General features: G+C 39.6%; 1 protein-coding gene across 1 annotated transcript in view; it reads right to left on the reverse strand.

Moving 5' to 3' along the window:
• Positions 1 to 455: 455 nt before the first annotated feature.
• GLDC (glycine decarboxylase) overlaps positions 456 to 24,669 on the reverse strand; it is a gene marked incomplete at its 3' end in the record, with an annotated part of 33,055 nt that continues 8,841 nt past the window's right edge. Inside the window, exons 5-21 of the mRNA XM_010170637.2 lie at positions 24,228 to 24,424; positions 21,566 to 21,662; positions 20,368 to 20,473; positions 19,135 to 19,274; positions 18,335 to 18,415; positions 17,666 to 17,763; positions 17,076 to 17,160; positions 16,951 to 16,992; positions 14,848 to 14,990; positions 14,009 to 14,084; positions 6,667 to 6,792; positions 5,664 to 5,813; positions 5,112 to 5,224; positions 4,346 to 4,487; positions 3,226 to 3,337; positions 1,824 to 1,919; positions 456 to 628 (exon numbers count right to left, since the gene is read on the reverse strand). Coding sequence (XP_010168939.2) covers positions 456 to 628; positions 1,824 to 1,919; positions 3,226 to 3,337; positions 4,346 to 4,487; positions 5,112 to 5,224; positions 5,664 to 5,813; positions 6,667 to 6,792; positions 14,009 to 14,084; positions 14,848 to 14,990; positions 16,951 to 16,992; positions 17,076 to 17,160; positions 17,666 to 17,763; positions 18,335 to 18,415; positions 19,135 to 19,274; positions 20,368 to 20,473; positions 21,566 to 21,662; positions 24,228 to 24,424 — 1,977 coding nt within the window. The remainder of the gene's footprint in view (positions 629 to 1,823; positions 1,920 to 3,225; positions 3,338 to 4,345; positions 4,488 to 5,111; positions 5,225 to 5,663; positions 5,814 to 6,666; positions 6,793 to 14,008; positions 14,085 to 14,847; positions 14,991 to 16,950; positions 16,993 to 17,075; positions 17,161 to 17,665; positions 17,764 to 18,334; positions 18,416 to 19,134; positions 19,275 to 20,367; positions 20,474 to 21,565; positions 21,663 to 24,227; positions 24,425 to 24,669) is intronic.

Below are 24,669 nucleotides of genomic sequence, written 5' to 3' on the forward strand. Positions count from 1 at the left end.
ATGTAACACCCTACACTTGCCCTTGTTTTATCAGCATAAGTTGAACAGAACTTGAACCTATAGCAGTTTTGTGCTGCAGCTGCTGAAGTAATTCATTCAATATTTATTTTACTGTTAGATTTAAGGTCATTCCACTTCCCTTCTTAAACCAGATGAATAAGTACCTCTCCTTCATTACTCTGAAATAGCCTTGAAAATTACAGATCATGTGCTTGCATAAATAACTTTTTCTGCTGTGTCAGCAAAGGCCAGACTTCTGACTTGAAAAAGTCAAAATTCGAATTTTGAAAAAGCTCAAGGTTTCTTAAAAAGTCAAATTTCAGGAAGTTCATGTGTGCACTGTTGCACACAGTTATTTTTGATAGTACTGAAAACCAGGAAGTGGGCTCACATAGTCTCAAGTAAGTCTCAAGGGTTAAGCTGATGCTGGTAACTTGCTCTACATGCCATCTTACCTTTAAAGGGTTAATTTGGGGGTCCATCCTGCCTTCCTCTATTTCAGCAATTTCCTGCCGAATACTGATCATCGCATCACAAAATCTGTCTAGCTCTGCCTTGTCTTCAGACTCTGTTGGTTCAATCATAAGCGTCCCTGCCACTGGCCAGGACATGGTTGGAGCATGAAAACCTGATAAAGAAGAAATCAGTCACTGACAATAGGTTATGAGTTAATACATGCATTAGCTAGCAACTGATTCACAAATTCAACCCCTTCTATAATCTTTACAGGATTTAACTCATTGGTAATGTTGGCAGTGTACTGTAGAGGTAAGACAGACTTCTCAGGTATCAGTATTTAGCACTGAAGGGTAATGCCATTGTATTATTTACGATAGAGTTACACACTGATTTAACTGAACGCTCTTAAAACTTTTTCTTTCAGCTTTGTTACTTTTCAGCCCAAAGTATATTGCATCTTACGTGGGCTATTTCTCTTTCTGCTTCTCACTTCAGAAGTGTTTCATCACTGTACCTTCTTATGACAGGCTAAAGGGCAAAGTGAGACAGGTGCAGATTTCTGCATTGGTAAACAAGGTAAAAATAAAAGGTGGTCTCTCATTATTCCCTTCCTACACTACTGCTAATTACAGCCTTGTGACAATTCTCTTTCAGCTGCAGAGGATGAAACTTTATTAAACTTATTTATGAAACTCACTGCCAATACCTACTGAAAAGCCTACTAAAGTGGTGCATGCTATTTAAGGCCACAGCAGCCCACTTACAAGCAGAAACGGCTGGGATTTTGTTATCACAACTGGGCTTTGGCTTATTTCACTGATGAGGTATTACTGGTTATGTTTTTAACAGCTTTTATGCATATTTGTTAGAAGCACAGTTGCACAGGATCCAGTAGTTCAATGGGTTATCTTGTCTGGCAGCCAAAGAGTAGCCGCAATCAGATTCTTCAGAGCATGTGTACAAAACTGCCTAAGCTGTATCGGGATGGAAGTGTTTATATCCTGTTATCCTACTTCAAAAGTTTTTCTTTCTTTTTCTTTTCCTTTTTTTTCCCTCCTTGGTTGGAATCTTACTAGGCTCTTGGCTCCAACCCACTTGCTCCAATGGTTAAGACTCACGTCATCCCAAATTTGAAGGGGCAGTTTACAGAAATGGGGAGATAGCAGCAGGCTTTTAAGTAGCTACTGCAAGTTAATTGATGCAAATGTCTCTTTAAGCCCTTAATGAACATGGAGAGACCTGAAATGATCGTGACAGGTTCACCATCAATAAGCACAGGACCAGAACGTTGCTGGTTCCTTTTAGAAGAGATTTAGGACATTCTCACTTAGGCTGCTATTTTTTAAAAAAGACATTTGATTTACCGTAATCCTGAAGTCTCTTAGCAAGATCTACAGCTTCAATGTTTGCTGTTTTTTTGAAAGGTCTCGTATCCAAAATGAATTCATGGGCTACATAACCTGTAAACAAAAAAGTGTACACTATGTTTACTTACTAGGAGACTAATGCAATCTACCAGACAGTCTATTCTGATTAGTTTTGTGGAGAACATGGCAAAAAGACAAATTAAAAAATATCCACTTGGGCAAAAATTCAAACGTAAGAAATTATCAAGTAAGAGATACAACTCAGTATTTGGAGACTGACCCTCTGAGTCCCACATCACATTAAGAAGAGGCCTCCTTTGTAAGATCAGAACTAGGAAAGGGTGGTCAGAGTAGGTCCTATAATTTACAAATACTCCGAAAAATAAATGGATTTGTCAGTGGCCTAACACCCCTTGGGTCTTAGGCTATCTTGCATTAGTCATGTACAAGATAATCTGTTTCATGTTATACCAGAGAAAAGCTCAAATCTGGTGTTATAGAGAGGCTAAAGATATAAGTTATTTAAATTTGTATCCATCGTCCTGGAGAACCTTGTTCCATTTCCTTGCTGAATCCTTCAAAATTTAGAACTTCCATTCACTTCTGTGAGGAAATAATGTATTATCTTAAAATGTAAGCTGCAGGTTTAGCCAAGGTGCACTCCATTAAATTTAAGACATATATTCTGAAGAGCATACATATGGTACTCAAAAGTTCTTTGGTGCCATTCAGCTTAAACAAGTGAAATAGCATTCTCTGATAAGTTACTCTACTATAACAGGTAATTCTTTCACCTCTTATTCATTACTTCTGTCCTGCTGCAAGACTGGAGAGCTGTAGCAGGAAACTAGAATGTAGCTAAAGTATTTTGCATTGCCAAGGGGATTCTCCCCAATCTCACAAAGAAGAATAAGGAGCAGAAATGAGAGAAATTTGGTTTTGGATTCAGTTTTGGTTTGTTTTGTTGGTTTTTTTTTTTTCCCCTGAGAAAGTGTGCAAGGCTAAGTACAGGTCCAAAATTTGGTTCCAGTTCTTAAGTTGTTGTGCCATTGGTTATGGGAGATCTGGAAGTCTCAACTTTGTTGCTTCTTTTTCTACTGTTCATTAATCTACTAGACTTCAAGGAGAAAAATCTGATGCCAAGGTTTACTCCATTTTTGTCATAATTTAATCTAATTACAAAAAGGTGCTTTTTCTTCTATTTCCAAATATCTTGGTTTCATTGCAATACCTCCACAGAAGCAGTGTGGCAGGTTATTTCTCTCCTTGTGAACAACATCAAGAGAAGTTTGAGTTGCAGCTGTCATGTAGCATTAAAAAAGAACCAAGCCAACTTCTACACTAGGGGAAAAAAAAGTCAGTTTTGTATAAGAAAACAAACAAATTGTCCAATACTTGCCTCTTGCTCCTCTGAAAAGGATTTTGTAGTGCTTCTCTAGCCTCTTTGCCATGTAGTTTGCATTTAGTATAGCAATCTCAGAAGCATGTTTGAGACCCTTTGCTCCCATTGTCTGAAAGAGGAATAACGTGAAGAAACAGATCTAAAAACACTCCCAAGCAAGCTAGGTGTGTTCTTTTCCTGGCAAGCAAAATAGGCAATAGCACCTTAATACATCTGGCTAGTTCTAAGGTAGTCATACTGCTATTACAATTTTTCACACTGTGCTCATAGAAAAGCACTGCATATTACTCTTTTTGAATTCAAGAAGAGCTAGTATCCCCAGGAGTAGAAGTTGAGTATCAAACAAGCTACAGAGTATTTTGAATGGCACTGCCCTTATGTTCACTATTTCAACTCTTTCTCTCACTGAAAGCTTTAAATGTTGCTCAGAGTCACAGCCCACTCTATTCTAGAAGAGAATTTGAATCTACTCTCTTACGTGTTGGCTGAATACTTCCATATATGTAACCAAATATTTGCAGGGTTATCACTAAATTGCAAGGCATTAAAAAATTACATAGATCATAATAAAGTTGTCATACAACCAAAGCCAAAACTAAGTTTTCAAATTCAGTAAAATCCCTGGAATTCAAGTTCTTATTAAACAGGTTTTGGAAAGTTAAATATTACATACAGGTAAAGTATAACAATACTGCATCATAGAACCAAAAATATTCTTGGAAGAACAGTAATTACCAAGCAGCTTTTAAACATGGAAACTTTGATGTCACAGCCTGTGGAAGGGCAAGTCTGATTGCAGCTTTCTGCCTTGTGTCTACATATCTCAAGAATTATTACAGACAAGAGACAGGAGAATTAAACAGGTTGCATAGATACATCAGTTGTCCTCCCATCCTTTCTTATTGTAACAGATGGCAATCGACTGTTCCATTGTCCTACTGGAAAACAAGGAGGTTCAAAGGATGCAAACAACCTTTCACTATGCTGTAGTCATATGCACTTCAGCCTGTGTCAACATCTTACAACAAGTTGCTCTTAAACCTGTTCATGTGGTTCCTCAGACTTGCTGTAACAGGAACAGGCTCTCAGCTCATATTGCTTATGAAAGCCTACACACCTTGATATACACCCAGGAAATTGGCAATATAGCACTGGAACCCCAAGGTGCAGCACTGACAGTACCCAAAGGACACGCATCCTTGTCCGGCTGTATTTTGATGACAGGGTGGGTAGGCAAGTAGGGAGCCAAATGTTTCTTCCTAAAAGAAAAACACTGATTTTAGAACTTAAATGTGGGTTCCTGTGTTACCGTTTCTGGACAGTTTCAGCAGTAGCTTCTCTTCACCTTCCTTCCAAACACAGTCCTCACAGAAGTTTGGTATATGTCTTCTGCCACAGAAAGTTTACTGACATAACTGGTGACAATGGAGGATGGCAGTCAGTTTTCAACCTATCACAAGATATTCATGCAGCCATCCAAATCAAAATGATATTTTTTTTTAAAAGAGAAAGATCATATTCTTTTAAAGGAATATGACTGCCCTATAGGATACATTCACATAGTTCATGTACCATTCTGGATTACATACAACATCAGCCCTCAAAGTCCACAGATCCTTTCTGCATTTACTCAGAAAACAGACTGCTAAGGAAAGTCCACTATACACACTAAAGGGCCAACATGAAAGTCAGAGTTTGGGAATACAAGTGAACTTTGCCATTCATGAGATCAGCACATGACTATCCTGGAGAAGGACAAAAGTTTACAAACAAAAGTACACTTCTCCCATTCATGGCTCTGTACTTAAGTGAACTGCCAACCAAGATTCACTACAGGATTTTTTTTTTTTTTTTAAATAAAAGGCTAATAAAGAGATACCCACACTCCAATTGGTCCCATTCCAGGTCCTCCTCCTCCATGGGGAATGCAAAAGGTTTTGTGAAGGTTTAAGTGAGAGACATCAGACCCATAATCTCCAGGACGACACAGACCCACCTGTGAAGGGAATATTCTATCTCAAAATATTCTTTAAATGCCATTTTAAGATCTATTACTTCATTCAAGAAAAATAGGTTGAAAAAGATGTTATGTGTTTTTCTGTTTTTCTTTAACATGATGCATCACAAACAAGAATTGATACAAACAAATTTTTGCTTTAGGAAGTCTTGTTCATGTTTGTAAAGAATGTCTTTGACAAAGACTAGGCAGACTCATACATCTTACAACACATTTCAGGGCAAAATCAGATAAAAGATAATTATTTTCACCATCTAATTTTTACTACTGTTCTTGGAAATCTCACCTCCTCCCCTACACACTGTGCTATCTTGTGAGGAAGGTGTGTTATGGTCTGAACTGGGTACTGCTGTGGTATTTTTATTCCACGGAAACATACACTCCCAGTTGTAATAAAAATGCCTAGGAGATTTTGTACCTGGGCATTCATATTTGCTCCATCTAAGTAAACCTGGCCTCCATGTTTGTGAATCAGGTCACACACATCTCCGATCTCCTCTTCAAACACACCATTGGTGGAAGGGTATGTGATCATGATGGCTGCCAAATTCTCTTTGTGCTTGTCCACCTGGTGGCAGGGAAGGAGAGAGAAAAAAAAGGCCACTGAGGCTCCTAAACAGAAGATTTTTATAATGTAAAAAGGTCAAGTGTTTTACACATGAAAAGCAAGTCTATCAGCAAGTATTCTGTCATTTACAGTCAGCAAAAGACACTGGTCTCTTTCCTTTAGCAATACCTATGGAAAATGAATTTTTTCTCAATAAATCAGAACTCTAAATCAGGGAAGAAGGCACGGTATTAAAAGATGTATGTTTAATAGTAACTTTTGAGACCTTAAGACAAGCCAAGTGAAACATCTGGCCTTCAAGGTCATGTGATCTAATGACCATCCCCCTACTTTCAACAATACAGTTCTATGACTACCATAAAAGCCTGCTTAATTATGAATTTTTGGAAATGTGTGCTGCTAATCCCTTTGGATTCCCCAGATTCACCTGCAGCCAATCTACTCAAAAAAGTGAAAAAAGTTGCCTAGCAACACCTTCCCCAGCAGAAGTGGGCTTGAGCTTGCTAAGCGAAGGCTAAAGTGAAGTTTCAAATGCTTCATACCCATGAACATGCTTCATTCATTTCAAATACTAGATGTAGACCAAAAAGGTCTGCTGTAAGAGTGTCTACTGTCTAGAAAGACTCTCTGAGCCACTCCTGCACCAAAGATCCTAAAATTAAAGGAAATCTCACAAGTGTTGCATGGCTAGTGTCTGAGCGAACGAAAAAAGGGAAGAATTACTTACCCTTTTCAAGCACTATTATTGCCCTATTTTCTGTCAAAGAAAAATCTGATTCAGCTGCCAACACTCTTACCTGTACAGGAGAAGGAGTGTTCCTGCCTTGAAAATTAAAGATAATTAAATACTCACCATTGCTTTTAAATGGGAGATATCAATGCTGCCATTTTTATCCACTTCAATTGGCTGAATCTTCATCCCCGCCATTTGTGCACTTGCTGGATTTGTACCATGAGCAGATTTAGGAATAAGGCAAACCTTAGAAGGGAAAAAGAACCAGGGCCTAAAGTATAACTAGTTAAAAAAATCTCGCATTTTGGTCTATGCTGAGCTACAACTCATTATCAAAGTTTTCAAAAGGGATCCTGAGGGAACGTTTACTGGCAAACTGCCACTGTAAGGACACAACTCAACAGAGGGACCTGGACAGGTTAGATCAATGGGCTGCAACAAACTTTATGAGGTTCAACAAGGCCAAGTGCTGGGTCCTACACTTTGGTCACAACAACCCCATGCAACACTACAGGCTTGGGGAGGAGTGGCTGGAGAGCTGCCCAGCAGAAAAGGGCCTGGGAGTGCCGGCCAACAGGCAGCTGACCATGAGCCAGCAGTGTGCCCAGGGGGACAAGAAGGCCAATGGCCTCCTGGCTTGTATCAGAAACAGCGTGGCCAGTAGGACCAGGGAAGTCATCCTTCCCCTCTACTCAGCATTGGTGAGGCCACACCTGGAATACTGTGTTCAGTTTTGGGTCCCTCATTACAAGAAGGACATGGAGGTGCTGGAGCATGTGCAAAAATGGGCAACAAAGCTGGTGAAGGGTCTGGAGAACAAGCCTTATGAGAAGCAACTGAGGGAACTGGGGTTGTTTAGCCTAGGGAAAAGGAGACTGAGGGGAGACCTTATCACTGTCTACAACTACCTGAAAGGACATTGTAGTGAGGCAGGTGTGTGTCTTTTCTCTTAGGTAACTAGTGACAGAACAAGAGGAAATGGCCTCAAGTTACATCAAGGGAGATATAGATTGGATGTCAGGAAAAATTTCTTCACTGAAAGAGTTATCAGGCACTGGAATGGGCTGCCTAGGGAGGTGGTTGAGTCACCAGCCCTGGAGGTATTTAAAGATGGGTAGATGCAGTGCTCAGAGATAAGGTTTAGTGATGTGTACAGTTGGACTTGATGATCTCAAAGGTCTTTTCCAACCAAATGATTCTATGATTCAATTTTCTTTGAAGAAAATCCATTCACTTATCAGCATCTAAATACTCATTAGGAAAATAAAGTTCCATGTGCCACTTAAATCATATTTAGGACTACAGTTCCAGAATATTATCTCAGATACTCAAATTTTAAATCCTTTCATCTCACCTCCCTTTTTTTAAAAGACTAATTTTTTTTTTTACAGTAATCAGTCTCCATATGCACAACAACTTGAAAGGAAAAACTAATTCCAACTTTTCACTACATCTTCAGCTGACTTCCAAAGCAATTTCTTCTGTATTTAATTCAAACCAAAAATTTAGACATAAAATATTTTGGTTATACCTAAGAAGTTTCAATCAACTACTTACATGCTCTATACAGTTGTTCTTTTTTTTAAAAAAAGAGATAAGTACTTCTACTTAAATAAATGTAGGTTCCTGTTAGTGATAGTTAGCAAAATCGAGCTCAGGGTACTTCCAGACATTTGCTAGAACTCCACCCCTTCTAAAAGCAATAAATATGCTTTCTTTAAAAAAAATCCTTTGCTTCTGTTCAATGAAGTTATTGAAACATTTGTCTATTATTTTCTCAGAAGAATTAATTTAACGAAGTTTTAAGTAGTTACTCAAACTTAGCTGCATCAAATAACTGACAGAAGGGAATTTTCATGAGAAACTGCACAATGGTCTCTACTTCATGTTCCACAGAGATGCTGAGACAACTGTTAATTACTTTAAAAGCTATTCCAAGGATGTGACCCCTCTGTCTCAGCACCTGGATATTTGCTCTTCTTGCAGTGAACTGTCAATGTTTTACTGTGCAGCTGTGCTGAAAGGAAACAAAAGGATCCCAGCCCCAGTGATGGGTAGTGCTGTGGCAAACCTGTAGTCATTTTAGCTGCACAGCAGAAATGTAAAGTGAGCCTAGACTGCCACCCAGTCTTGCCGGGTTGCATCTGCAACTGCTGGGTACAAAAGTTACTGATCAGGCAACAAAGCACACAGGTGTAAGCTGTCAGTTAATCTTAATACTCATTTTCCATGAGAGGGCACCAAATCCAAATGAGGCCAACTGCGAGACATTTGATCTGCTCATTTACTTACCTTCTCCAGCCCAGGAGAAAAGGTCACTTCAGTTGAAGGTTGATATTTTGTGCGTTTTCTTATTTTCTTCCCCCCCACACACACTTTTTTTTCTAAGACTATCTTGATTTTACTATAACATTTGAAATCTGTTAAGAGTGAGTAATAGCAAGCAGCCCACAGGCTCTCTCTTCTGTGCAGTCAACCTCTGGGCATTTCTGAGCAGAGAAGGAACACAGATACTCACAGAGGCCCAAGGATCTTGCACAAATAGGAGAAACAGCAAAGCATATGTGGATAATGTCCACAGAAGATAATTGTCCAAGGAATAAAATTTCAACCTAATTTCACTTCCTACTGAGTACAACTACTCACAAAACAAAGCTTGCAGTTGTAAAGAGTGGCTGATTTCTGAGAAGTTTGAGGTGATCTGGATGCAACAAAGGAACAAAGACAGGACAAGACAACACTCACTATTCAATTTCAGGTAGCTTTCTCACACAGAGGTTATAGTTCCCAAGAAGTCATGACAATGACCCTTCCATTTTGAGAAGGCAAATAAGTCCAAAGCCTAGTATAAATCAGGTTCAGAGAACATGGATATTACTGCACTAAGGAAATTTTTCCTACCATTTAAAGACAACTCTATGAGTATGTGAAAGAGGAAGATCTAACAGATCTCAGATTTCCAAGAAGTTTTTGATGTGGTTCTCAAAAATGTTTGTAAACTAATTTCCAGTGGGGTAAGTAGGAAGGTTCACATGGATAAATATTTCACGAAAACACAGGAAAGAAAAATATAATTAGTCAGTTTTCACTGTGGAGAAAGGTCACCCTAACAGAATATTATAAATATCTGTGCTGGCTCCCTAGCATTTCAACTTACTCATAATTGGTTTACCATGGAGACATATAGTGAAATGCCAAATACCATGATAATACAAAATCACTCAGGTCACTAAAAGAACTGATTGTATAGGTCAGAAAAGAACCCACAGTACTGGACCAGACAGATCTAGAATATTACACAAGAAAATAAATCTTAACAATACATAACTGGGATTGTAGTTGTGAACCTATCGGCACTCAAAAGATCTTGCAGTGTTGGGGGGAAAAAAGCAATTGCATTAAAAACTAAGAAGGAAATAGTGAACAAAGAAAAAGGAACACAGAAGCTCTGAGTGTAAACTAAAGCTATGAGATGGCTTTTTTGAGAAGGATGGATAAATAACTGGAATACAACTAGGAAGACAAGAAATGAGGATGGATAAGGATATAATAAAAATCTCAGAATTAACACATGATACGCCAACTGTGAACAGGGAAGAAAAGTTCATCATCTTCCAAGAGTGAGAGGGTATTAGATGAAATTGTAAGATGTCAAGTTCAAAAAAATAAGAGGAAGCATTTCTTATGAAGAAATATGATTATATGATAATGGGTGATGAAGCCACAGAACACAGGAGTCACTGCTCCTTGCAAGTGCACCCTACAACTGGTCGTATGTCACTTGCTCTATGCTTTGTGCATGTCAAAGTATCACACAGCAATTTAAAATGTTTCTTCAGCTATATGCTTAAAGCTTAATCAAGATCCATAAATGGTTCAGTATATATGGGCTTAGTTCTCTTTTAAGATGTGAGGGCTCCAACTTTTGTACATGAAGCTGAACATTTACGTTTTGTTCCAAACTGAGTTTTGATTTCAGTCAAACACATCTAAATCCAAAGTTTTCATTCAACTATTTGGCAGCCATTCCTGTATTTCCATGCCTTCTTGATTGGCTGCTAAGGGCACTGACCTTTAGATGTGCAGTAAGGTATTATTTGGACTTTGTTTTGTTTTGATTTGATTTTAGTTGTAGCAGTGGAGAGGCATACAAATTTAATCACAAATTGTGGAGCCCACATTTTGGTATAATTATAACACAAATATTTGAATGAAATAGCTGTGTTGTACTGTAGATATCAGAAGTTTCCTCCTAAGAGGTCAAGTGATCACATTTAATTGTAGAAAAATGCATAAGCAGTGCCTTTGGATTCCTTTGGATTGGGAAGTTCCCAAACCACAGATATGTAGAAGCTGGGGCCGTGTGCTGGGTATGTATCATTGTATACTTGCTTTGTCCTTGTACTCTTCATTGTAAGAGCAGTCTATCAGTCTGCTACTGACCACTGTAAGACTGGATCCTGGGACTGACAGACTTTTGGTCTGGGCTAATCTAGCTGTTCTTGCATAACAAACATGCAATCAGCTGTCCAAAATGAAACCTCCTACCACCAACTTCTCACATTTGTATTTCAACCTATTTCACTTCCTATCAAACTGATACCTAAAACCTACAATAAATACAGCCTTTCTTACAGGCAACACAGATTGTTCAGAAAGCACCTAAGGTAAAATATTATTTTCCAGTTTTTCAGCAACAACTACCTGCCATTAAATGCAATAAACAACTCTCTTTAAAAGAAAATTAGAATTCAAAATTCTATTAAACATAGTGTACTAGTAAGAACTGATTCCTCTCTGGGGTTAACTACACTTGTATCACCTCTCAGGTTTACAAGAACTCTCATTTGCAGCCCTTATTCTGTGTCTGGGGGACTGCTGGTTGCTTTCTACTGTCTTTGCAGCAACTGGTGTGGCAGCCTTCTTGGTTGGTGCCTTCTTAGAGGCTATCTTCCCCTACAGTTCAGGTACTTGGGCTTCTAGCTTCCAGGCAAGTGCACTAACCCTCTTCTACCCCAGCCACACAGGAAGAACCAGAGGGTGCCATGTGATGTGTCTTTCCCGCTGGCAGGGAAAGGCTGACTCCACAAGGCACCCCTGACAACTACCTGTGAGGATGAGCAGTGGAAGGATCCTCTTTGAAACACTCAGGAACTGTCAGGACAGTCTCTCCACAGCTGTTATCTCAAGATGTGGCCAGTCCACCATCACCAGCGAGTTGGCATATAACACTGATGCATTTTCCACATTTTCCACAGTCATATTTCTATGACATAGAATCATAGAATGCTTTGGGTTGGAAGGGACCTTTAAAGGTCATCTAGTCCAACCCCCCTGTACTGGATGTCATGCAGATCTGTGGAGACCTGTTTGTTGCCCAGGTCACTGCAGACCACCTCCATCACTGCTAATTCTCTTAGATTCTGAACACCTTCCTCAGCAGGGGTTCAATTGTCTCCGTAATTGACTATATCATGCTTGAGAGGACACCTCACACTCAACAGGAACCTCCTCCATAGGCTGCAGACTGTCAACTCTCTTTTCATTTCTTTGTTGATTCCCTGGTCCCTAGAAAGGGATCCCAGCTGCTGGGCTTCCCTACTCTCAGTTCCTGACTATGACCTCCAGCATTCCAGCATTTGAATAACCAGGCAGCAACAAGCTTGCCTGGCTGGCAGCCTTAATTTTTTCCACATATCTTGGAGCTTGCTCAGGAGTAGGGATGGGGTAGTTTCTGCGTCTTGTATAACTTCTATCACTCCCTCCTTAAAATTCCTTGCCAAAGGACTGGCTTCCTGATCAGACTGGTCCTCATCCTCCTTACTAATTGATGATACAGTCCCACTAACCTCCATTGCCAGTGCTTCCTTTTTACTACTGGGGCAATCGCTGTAGTTCAGGTTTGAACTCCTGTCTCAACCACTGTGTCCTGAGAGGTAGAGGCCCATTTACCCCAGCTGCTAAGATGGTGCTAGACAGAGGCCAAACAGGCACAGGCCAAGCCCCAGAACTGCCCTAGGAGCTGCTGGGTCTCATTGGGGTAGGCAAGGCACCCTTCCATCAAGTGGTGTGGCAATTCAATGGGACTGCATGCCTGCTCAGGTGTACAATCCCAGGCTACAGGAGGTGATAACAGTCCTAGGCACCTGCCCAAATCTGCCTACACACCCTGTCACGCAGGGATCAACTGCCTCAGGGCACCTTTCCTCTGTCAACTAAACAAGTTGTTTACTCTTACACCAGGACCAAACCAGGTTCCACACACCCAACAACAAGCCAATGTTAGATAATAGGATCAAACATCTTACATACAGATGTACAAAAAACTCAGGAGTTCATGCAACACAGTTGGACACATATACTGCAGAGGAGAAGAGGGAGGTTTAATCCCTTGTTCTCTCCGCAAGGTAGCTCATGCAGCACAGCAATAGCATCACAGCCAGGGCTGCATGCCAGTGCAGGTATACGGCCTTCGCTTTTATCAAAATGTTTCCAAGCACAGTGAAATATATTGATAAGCAGCAGAGCAAACAGCAAGAGCCAAAAGCAGGATTAAAAAGCCCTAGACTCTAATACACAGTAAAGCAAGCAAGACCCACACAGGAGCCTACCAATTAACAAATTAAGATGCTCAGATCAAAACTGTCATTACCTCAAGCCACACACTGGGTGCTGAAAAGGGCTGTCATGGGTTGACCTGACCAATGGCCAACACCCACACAGCTGCTCACTCACTCCCATCTCCCATGGGACAAGGAGAAAATAGAAGCAAGGTGAGAAGACTTACAGATTGAGAGAATGACAGTTTAATAGGGAAAACAAAAGCTGCACGTGCAAGCAAACCAAGAAGAGGAATTCATTGATTACTTCTCATGGTCAGGCAGATGTCCAGCCACTTCCTGGAAAGCAGGGCCTCAGTACATGTAATGGCTGCTTGGGAAGAAAAATGCCATAACCATGACCTTCCCCACTTTGTTCTCCTTTCCCTGAGCTTTGATCAGTTGGAGTCAGCTGTCCTGGCTGTGACTCTCCCAACCTCTTACCCACCTCCAGGTTACTTCTGGGTCGGGGGTGGGCAGGGCAGAGTGGGAAAGAGAGAAAGCCTTGACATTGTGCAAGCACTGTTCAGCAATAGCCAAAACAACCCTGTGTTATCAACACTGCCTTAGCCACAAATCCAAAGCACAGCGCTATATGGGCTGCTATGGAGAAAGTTAATTAACTCCATCCCAGCCTGACCCAGCACAATCACCCTTTCAGGGACTGCACTTTCCTTGTTCCACTGTCTGTAAAGAAAGACTTCTAAGATAGTACCCATGAAGGAATCGGGAAATACTGAAAGCTTGTCACAGATGAGGATACACAACCTAGTTTCTGTGTAGGCAAGTCCTAGCTGCTGAATCAATTCTCCTTTCTCCACTTCCCACCCAAAGCTCTTCCCCACAAACGTGCTGACACTTACAGTTCTATGACGTTCTCCTTTTGCATTTAAATAAGCTTTGATTGCAGCCAAGCCTGTGTACTCTCCTTGGGCTCCACTGCAAAAGGAACACAAACCCTGTTACACAATCACACAAACAAGAAAGTGCCAGCTCTCTACTGAAATTTCATTGAGAAGGATTAGGGCCAGACAATTTTGAAATTTCAGTAGAGAGCTGGCACTTTCTTGTTTGTGTGGTTGTCTACAGAGAGGTAAATTAACACTGAAATCCATAGTAAAGTACATGCAGTGAAACATGATCTTACTCTTTCAGTAACATCCAAAGTGCAGAGTAAGTCCTTGCTGCTCCTTTGTATCAAAACTACTAATGGCCATAAACAGGCTGCAGCAGTACCCATTCAGCTCTGCTTTATTTATTTCAGTGAGCGTGCAGATCCTAAGCATTCTTCAGTCAAATCTTGTACTGCCTAGCACATCAAATATGGGTTTCAGCAACTACATACTTGTCAGCTCATACAGCTTATTTCAAATCTTTAATTTTAGCTTATAGGGGGATATCATTAACATGACCATTTTAAGCAAGCAATGATGGAGAAACCAGCTTTCACAGAGAAGAAAACATGGTAAAAAGATTAAAAGAACAGAAAAGAACAAATCATTCACCTTTTAGAAGAGATTAGGCAAAATAAGGTTCTGCAGTTTTGAAAAAACAAATCTCATTTTCATAACCTTGCATTCAAGGCTTCTCTTTGTCAAATTTAATTTTAGAAACTTCTTCCATTTTTCCCTTGCACATTTTCTTTAGAGGTAAGTATTTGGAATCATGTTAAGGAGCAAATGTTCAGAAAAAAAATTCCTACCTGTTTGGTTGGAAGGAGATTTTGTCATAGCCAGTTATCTCACATAGGTCCTTCTCTAAATCCTTGAAAAGCTGCTGATACCCTTGAGCTTGATCCAGGGGCACAAAAGGGTGGATGTTGGCAAATTCTTTCCATGAAATAGGCTATTAAAAAAAAAAAAAGCATGTGCTGTAACAAAATATTCTGGAGACAACTCTGCTTCGTTGTCAAACTCTACAAGGGACAGCCTCATTGTAGGATGCGGCCTGGCTGAACAGTGAGCTTTGGCTGAAACTTGGGAAAAAAAGGAGAGTTTATGACCTCTGGAAGAAGGGACAGGCAACTCAGGAGGACTGTAACAATGTCGTAAGGGTATGCAGCAAGAAAATTAGAAGGGCCAAAGCCCAACTAGAACTTAATCTGGCTACTGCCACAAGAGGCAATAAAAATGATTCTATAAATACATTAGCAGAAAAAGGAGGGCTAAGGAGAATCTTCATCCTTCAGTGCATGTGGGGGGAAACAGCGACAAAGGATGGGGAAATGCTGAGGTACTTCATGGATTCTGTGCTTCAGTCACTGGAAGTACTATCAATTGTTCTCTGGGTACGCAGCCTCCTGAACTGGAAGACAGGGTCAGGGAGTAAAATGAAGCCCCCATAATCCAAGGGAAAATGGTCAGCAACCTGCTACACAACTTAGACACACACAAGTCTATGGAGTTGGATGGTGTCCACTCAAGGGTACTGAGGGAGCTGACAGAAGTGCTCACCAAGACACTTTCCATCATTCCATCCTCTTGCTAACCAGGGAGGTCCCAGTGGAGCAGAGGTTAGCAAATGTGACACCCACATACAAGAGCTGGAAGGATGATCCAGGGAATTACAGGCCTGTCAGTCTGACCTCGGTGCTGGGGAAGGTCATGGAGCAGATAATCTTGAATGCAGCACGTACAGGACAACCAGGTGACAAGGTCCAGTCAGCATGGGTTTATGAAAGGCAGGTCCTGCTTGACTAACCTGATCTCCTTCTATGACAAGGTGACCCACTTAGTGGATGAGGGAAAGGCTGTGGATGTTGTCTACCTAGACTTTAGTAAAGCCTTTGACACTGTTTCCCACAGCATTCTCCTGCAGAAACTGGCAGCTCATGGCTTTGATGAGCATACTCTTTGCTTGGACATGGTTTAGTGGTGGACTTGGCAGTATTATGTTAATGGTTGGACCCAGTGATATTAAAGGTCCTGTCCAACCTGCTTCTATTCTTGTCCAACCCCTCTTCTATGGTTCTGTGATTTCCAGTAACATTTTTTTTACATTCAGAAGATGCTTAAAAATCCTCAGTTTCTCCTTCTAGGTCACCTACCCATATGTAGAGCTGTGGGATCACAGGGCAAACAGAGAGGAGTCGTGTGGAATGGTACATAAAACTCAGTTTGTTTCACACAGTTTTGCTGCTATCTATTTTAGCTACAAGGGAATATACAAGACAGGAACCAGTGAAGAGAAGACACAGAGAAGGCAGTGAGTGAAAGAGGACAAAGGAAACCTAGTGAAAGATCAAAGCGAGAAGCCAACAGAGAGAGAGCAGAGGAAGTTCATTCAGAGTCAAAAAGTCATTCAGTATCCAAACAGCCTGGCTAAGGCTCTGCTTCACTTACTACTAGCTAGAAAAAATGATGATATCCAGGAACTCCAGCTCCTCACCTGGGGAAAAGGAGTGCTATCCTAAGAAATAGCAAACTGACAAAGAAATGTGAATTGCCAGTCCCACTTGATTCTTTCCATATTTCTGAGACTTTCACTGTAAAAGCAGACAGAAGTTAAGTACTGCAACACCACATGAGGGAACAGGACTATGATACTTAATTCCAAAAATTATTTTCATTATTTTTTTCAGAATGGAGTCCTCAAAGTCTCTCACTCTCCTGCTGTTGTTGCACTCCTGCGTGCTTTTCAGAGCTTTTTTCCTAGAGGAAAAGGGAGCTGATGACTTTAGCTGCTTCTGAAATTGCCTCTTCAGCCAGACGACTAGACCAAAAGCAGTCGTTACTTCCCTACAATGACACTGGCTAGGTAATTTACTCATGTGAATCTCAAGTAAGACAGTATTATTGCAACTTACTGTAAGTTCAGCTGAACTATTGAGCTTCATTGTGCAGGACCCCTAAAAATACAAACATATTTGTCAGTATTTATTGACATATGTATGCAAGTACCTATCTTTTTCTCTTTTTGGTAAATACGTACCAAGGGAATCATGCTGTGAACAAGGGAAATATCTTTGTTTTCTAATCTTTTCATGTACCGCACAATTTTTGTCTCAGAGTGATAGCTGGAGAACAAAAAGTGTGGTGTTAAGGCAAGCATATTAGCTATATCAGCTGGTTGATCTACGCTCTAACCTAGGAAAAGCCATAAAAAATAATTAAGACTTAGGATAATTTTTAATGTATACCAGGCACTTCTTTGCAAATTGTTACTTTATGCTTGCTAATAGCAACGTGGATTAAAAATGTCTATTATCATTCACTCAGAAATGCTATCAGTAAATATAGAATATAAGGGCTCTAGTAAGTCTGCTGATACTTCGTCCTCAAATAATAGCTTGTACAATGTAGCAGAAAATGGAAAAACACATCCTTCATGTGACAATGAGTATTGCTTTCCTCATTTAAAACATGAAAGATATCTAAAAATGCTATTAAATAGATTATTTCAGAGTACAAGTGACTGGGAATACAGCTACAAAACTGTTCTCAACTGATTCCAGCAACGCTTTTGAAAGGAGACACTGTCGGATTCCATTAAAATATAAGACATACAGCAACTTCACAAACCTGTTGAAAACCTGATGTGTCAAGAATTTAGAAGTTCTCTTAAATGGGGTGCTAAGGATGCCTTTGGTTTCCTCGCCCATACCCTCAGCAATTAGCTCCTGTGACACAAAGAAACATGGAGTCAAATACTTTTATGGAAATTTCTCTTTTCACAGTCAATTTCCATCAGAACTAGCTTATACTACCAACTTACCTCAAGATTAAATTAGCTTTTTAGGTAAAAAAAAACCAACCCAACTTTATTTACATACATACCTGTATATATCCAGCATGACAACAGCACTATATTAAAATAGGTACAGATGTCTCAGTAGTCCTCGTCTTGGAAATATTGCTGCTAATTACTAATGACAGGCAACAAAAATTCCAGTGGGAGAGAAATTTAATTGAGCACCATGTCCTAACCCTCACAAAACAAGTAACAGCCTAAACTCAAGGTGTCCAAGCTGACTGAAAGCACTAAGCATCAGAATCAGAAAATGGCGTTACTCAGTTACATAAATCATTGCTACCTCATATTGCCTCCTTCTTTAAGAGAGAGTTTGAAACTCTCAGTATTCAATAAAGGGTCGTCATATAGACACCTGCTCTCCCAAAAGCAGTTTTGCATTACACTAAACTTCTGAAACACTCAGATAATTTAATCTGTATGATCTATTGCATACTTACAGCTGAAGACTCACAACCAAAAATCCATAATATGTCATCTAGGTCTTTCTCATTTACAGTTTCATCAAGCGATACTCCAAGCTAGGGATAAAAGCAACAGAAATTACTCAAAGCTCTTAATTCCAGTGGCATAGTCTATTAAATAGAAAAAAATCAACCTATCCAACCATATGTAAATGTCACTTAAATTTATGTAATAAATACATATATTTATTTTATTTACAGAAAATTTTCCAATTCGTACCTTTCCCCTGCTAAACCATTCAAGCCAGACGGCTCACAAGCTTCAAGAATTGTAACCTCACTTCTAACTTTTCTAGGTGTTTTCCATTTAATAAGAAAATGGCCCATGTTGCTAGATGACCCACTCACCCCCATCTCATTTCACAGAACATATTAAGACTTTGCCAAAAGTCCTTAGTGCCTACTAAAATGTCATTTAGATTTCAACCTGTCTTTAAACAGTGCCACAGGACCTGAATTCTGGAGGTCACCTTGCATTTCATTATTAAGTTTTAAAGTGTCTCCAGTCTAGCCCTTAGTGACATATTGAACATGAAACAACTAGATGATCTTTTGAAATAGGCATAAAATGAAAATACAATTATTATTTCTGGAAGTTCAGTTCATCACCTTTTACAACTTCATTCTCTGTATTATCTTTATAATTAACTGATCTATCTGAGCAAATTACAAGAATCTTAAATAATTTTGTTCTGTTTAGCACATGTAATGACCAGAATCTTAATGCAGAAAAAGTCATGCTACAAAATTTCTGAAAGGTTTAGGAAGTTGCTTACTCTGCCATCACTGTAAATCCGAAAATTGATCTTTCTAAGAGCTGCCCTGTCCAAAACCTCTTTGACTGAGCATCCACATGTGATCGTCAAGGTATCAAAGAACAGATCATGATGTAGCTTATGACCAGCTCGCCTGAGACCTAGAAAAAACAGCAAGTTAATTCTATTAGCTGCATACTGTTACGCAAGTACTGTGTAAGCAAGTTAGTTCTATTGCTTGCTTACACAGTACTTGCATAACAGCACTATCAATCTTGTAAGTATATGCTTTTACATAATAAAGCAAAATATTCCCCTTGTGTACAGAGCAGCAAAACCACCGCCTTTTTAGTGAAATGTCACCATGCAGGAAATGCATCTAAATCAGAGTAAGATCTAATTAATAATGCAGATTTGAGTCTAGGGAAGATATTTCTGATACACCAAATTTGTAATATATACAGTAGCAGAACTGGTATAGGAATGCAGTAAGGATAAAATCACAAGACTGGAAAGAAAAATTTTATTATATAAATTTATATTAATTGTCATAGAGCTTGACATAACAGAGTCTTAAGTGCTTTTCACAGCAGCAAAAGGTCTTCCAGCTAAGCTGGCAAATAAAGCATGGATAATTGTGGCAATCATTCCTCAATTCCCAGCATTCCAGTTCTGCATAGCTCATTCTGACAGCAATGATAGTCATGCCAGTGGAAAAAAAACCTATCAGACCACATAGTCCAGCAGCAATCACCATTTTCTGCTACAAACTCTGTGCTTTCGTTCAGCTGTTAAGCTTTAGGATTTCAGTCTTCATAGCAGGTATGACACTCCACACAACTTAACTGAAATGTTCAATTTCTTTAATCTCATTTATTACTTCTTTTTGCTATGTTATTAATACTCTGTGCAGTTTTCTGTGTGTAAACTAGGATGGTCCAGTAAGTGAACTATAGAGCTGGCAGCTGGAAAACAGCATTTGAATCTTATCATCTAGAGACTCGCTGTGTAGACTTCTGCTAGTTTCCCAAGGAAACAGAAGTAATGCTTGCAAGCTCATATCATAGATATCCAATTCTTGTGTGTTATTGTCAGAAGTACACAAAAACATTAGCTGTGAATTTTGTATTAAAACTCTCTCTTTGGAGTTGAAAGAACACCCGTGAGCTGGCAAAAAAACCTGTTAAGTTTATTTAAGAAGATGTATTATTTAAGAAAGTGTAAACATTTAAGAACAGGACATTTAATACTCACCCTCAGCCAAGATTAGCGTAGCATTGTGTACCCGTCTTGCAATATGCCTTAATCCATCAGACCCATGGTATACACCAAACATGGCTGCCATGTTAGCCAGAAGAGCCTAGGATCCAAATACAGTTTAGGACATTATTATTATTATTATTACTATTATCATCATCATCACCACCACCACCAAAGATTGCTTCATGTTAGTTTAGTGGAAAGTTTCTTTAGCACCCAAGGACCACCACATATCCTTAGCTGATATTATACTTGATTATGTGTCACCAACACGTAATTTTGCCTTTCCCACCACAAGGTGGGAAAGGCAAAATACTTCTATGAAACTGTAAGCACTGATTATGAATTCAATGCCCTTTAAAATGTAACCGTGCTGGCAATTAACATTAACTTAAACTTGATTACACTTGAGTACTGCAACAAAGACATTTGAGGACTCTCAAGTAAAGCTCATCTCATAGGAAACTCATTGTTTAGGACTGGTACAAAACACTATGGAATATCACATGCATCCTAAGTAATTAAGCTCATTTTAATATTAATAATCTCTCCTCAAAATCTGACATAACACTAAGAGCATGAGCAAAGTATTGACAGGAGCAGAAAAATTATGAACTTGTCTGGCTGGAAGTCTGCAGAGGCATTCTGAAGATAAATATTTTGGATAATTACTTACTTAATCATGGTATTTTCCTGTAAAGATAGCTCTTTGGTGATACAATATTTTTGTATTAAAATCACATAGACAAAAATATAAGTTGTGACAATTTGAACGATCAGTTTTAGAGTTTAATTTTTTTTTTTTTTTTTTTTTTTTTTGCTTTGAGTGGGCAATTTCAGATGATTAGAATTCCCTTCCATTTTATGAAGAAATTTTTCTCTTTCATAGCTAACACAGCACTGCTCAGTGGCATTCATCCTACGACATGGATGGACTCATGACACTGCACTAATTCAGGGCTAAAGTCTTTATTAAAGGAAACAGATATTAATACCCTCTTTTCAAGCAGTGTTCAGTTTTTCGAAGGACTTAAAAGAAATGCAAAAACACCTAAATATTACAATGTTCTTCATTTTTTCTAGTAAAAACTCTCAAAAGTAAAGCTAACCCAAATTACTGTTATGTTAGGACTATAAACTTACGATTTAACTTGTTCCTTTTGACTGCTGAAAATAAAGCATGACAAGTTACCTGTGCTGTGCAGATGTTGCTGGTTGCCTTATCCCTCCTGATATGCTGCTCCCGTGTTTGCAAAGCAAGGCGGAACACTTCCTTTCCATTTGCATCTCTAAATCACAAACAAAAGTGTTTCTGTTACTCTAAAACTACAGTAATTTAAGACACTGGCCTCTATGCAGGCTAACCTGAAACTAGTTATCAATCCCCAGAGAGGTGCTGGAGAGAAAAAAATGTAAAAGTCAAGTGTAAGCTGTTATATCAAAAAGAGAGTGAGACTGAAGTCTCTAGATTTCTATTCACATCATGGCTGGCACATGTGTCCCATCAGGTAAAGCACACAGGGTGTGTTTTCTAAGCAGTTTTCTAAGCATACTATATCAGAACTTGGTATTTGCTTTAAAATGCCACAGATTATTGCAATTTTTTTAACTGAACAGTAATCCAGAAAAACAATTCAGCAAACACTGAGAAGCAGCATCTTTTCTAATGATGTTAAGTAAGAGCATGTCGAGTTTGTATATAAAAATAACCCATCCAACAAGGTTGTATGAGATAACTGAAAGGGCTCTGGTCAATCTATCCTTTAAGAGGTCCTTTTGTAGGGTTCCTAACATGTTAAAAGTGGAGAGTTAAGAGCCAATCTAATATCCTTTAAAACTATGAAAACTTTCAGAACAGCCACAAAAAGAAACAGACAAATTCTGTACACACATATCACAGAAATATATATACATGAACACATGTGGGGGTTTGAATAGCTACACTAAGTGCCTTAAGTACTTGCGCACCAGTTATGAGCGATTGAAATAATTTTTATTCTAGCAGTTGTTTAGGGATTTTGACTATACATCTTAGTTTATCACCAGTCCATTGAGAGGGACCTTGACAGGCTAGAAAAATAGGCTGACGGGAAACTCATGAAGTTCAACAAGGGGAAGTGCAAAGTGCTGCACCTGCTGAAGAACCCCACACAGCAGTACATGCTAGGGGCCACCCAGCTGGAAAGCAGCTTAGCAGAGAAGACCCCAGTGGGTCCTGGGGGATACCAAGTTGAACATGAGCCAGCAATGTGCCCATTCAGCAAAGAAGGCGAATGGTATCCTGGGCTGCATTAGGCAAAGCTTTCCCAGCAAATCAAGGGAGGTGATCCTTGCCCTCTCAACAGCATTTGTGAGGCCACATGTGGAGTACTGAGTCCAGTTTTGAGCTCCTCAGTACAAGACAGATACGGAAGTACTGGAAAGGTACTCCATAGGTATGGAGTCCAGTGAAGTGCCACAAAGATGTGGAAGGGACTGGGCCATCTCTCTTATGAGGAAAGGCTGAGAGAGCTGGGACAGTTCAGCCTAGAAAAGAGAAGGCTCAGGGAGGACCTCACCAATGTATATAAATATTGAGGGAGGGTGCAAAGAGGACGAAGACAGGCTTTTATCAGTAGTGCCCAGTGACAGCACCAGAGGCATTGAGTGCAGACTGAAACACAGGAGGTTTGTCCTGAACATGAGGAAACACTTTTTCACTGTGAGGATGACTGAGCACTAGCACAGGTTGCCCAGAGGCACTGTGGAGTCTCCTTCCTTGGAGATCTTCAAAAGACATTTGGACTCAGTCCCAGTCTACTGGCTCTAGGTCACCCTAACTGAGCAGGTTGGACCAGATGACCTCCAGAGATCCCTTCCAACCTGAATCATTCTGTGATTCTGTGATTAAAATCCAGAGCAGAAAACTGAATAAAGTACCATAGCTTCTTCCATTTTAACATTTTCTTTTCCAACTTTGTTTGAGAGGCAGAAAGATGAAAGTAGATTAAAAATATTCAACTATGTACAGTCACAGAGCAGCAGTAGTGTGACCCTGATAAATAGAATTACTGTTCTTTTGTAAAAGGTTGTACCAGACTTGTGATCATAATCTGAATTGGTGATCAGATTTCAGAACTATGAGTAAAACCTAAGGATGCCCTTAGAATAAGCAAGATGATTAAAAAATATTTGAAGGAATATTACTATACAAATTAAATATTTCCAAGCTTACTAATAACTGTTAATGTCATTAGTTATTTTGGTTACTGAAATACTTCTGAGTAGCTTCTGTGCCAAAAATATGCAGTCTTTCCAGTGACAATTACTTTGCACTTCTACTAGTCCCAGTTTGACATCTTGTCAAAATTCAAAATACTTCACCAGTAACAAGAATTAGAGGCAAGTTTCTGCACACTATTTCTATGTTTTGTTTAAGCTTGACTAAAATGTGAACTACCTTAAGTTCCTTCTCGATTATTTGTGAGGTTCACTGAATTTCCTACTTCTTCCCATTTATGTTTTTAATAACTGGATGTCAAAGAAAAAGGTGTAACAGTACAGAGCAAGAGGAATAAGTTAGCCTGCAAAGCCTCATGCCATCACAACTAATCCTCTCTGCTGTTTCAGTTATTGCTTCATCCCACATTGTGGCAAGCACTATAGACAGTTCACAGCTTCATTCCACACAAATACAATTATTTAAGCTTGCTTCCTAAAAACTGAAGGCAACTTTTATTCTCCCAGTTTTCAAGAAAAAAGGTGTTTGGTACAACACCATGGTCAGCTGTTATTCATAAAGGCTGCACAGGATAGTCATAATGTGTTTTATTTTGATTTTCCCTGAAGACACTAATGGCAAAAGGAGCCCTTACCTCGTAACGCCCACCATTCTGCCCGGCATCATTCTCACCAGATTCTCCTTGACAGCAAAGAATGCCGCGTGGGGTCCCCCATAGCAGAGTGGCACACCAAACCTCTGTGAGTTACCCAGGACAACGTCTACCCCAAACTCTCCAGGAGGCTTCAGAATACAGAGAGCCAGAAGATCAGTAGCACAGCAGGCGAGAGTCTGAGAATAGAAGTGCACAGAGAAGTCAGCCTCTTTTCTGAAGGAACAGTGTTTGCGTGGGAGCTAAACTTGAACACAATGCAGTTTCAAACGGCTCTGTATCATCTGCACAGAGCTGAGGTGCAATGGTTGTAATAGCTATCAATTGCATGGAACTGAGGAGTAATACTTTAGGCAGTATCTCATGTAACACTTAGTTTCTATGATTATGGCTGCTTCACGCATTAGACTGAAATCTGAGAGAC

This window comes from Antrostomus carolinensis, unplaced genomic scaffold (assembly GCF_000700745.2).
Source record: "Antrostomus carolinensis isolate BGI_N321 unplaced genomic scaffold, ASM70074v2 scaffold26570, whole genome shotgun sequence".
Classification (NCBI taxonomy): Eukaryota; Metazoa; Chordata; class Aves; order Caprimulgiformes; family Caprimulgidae; genus Antrostomus; species Antrostomus carolinensis.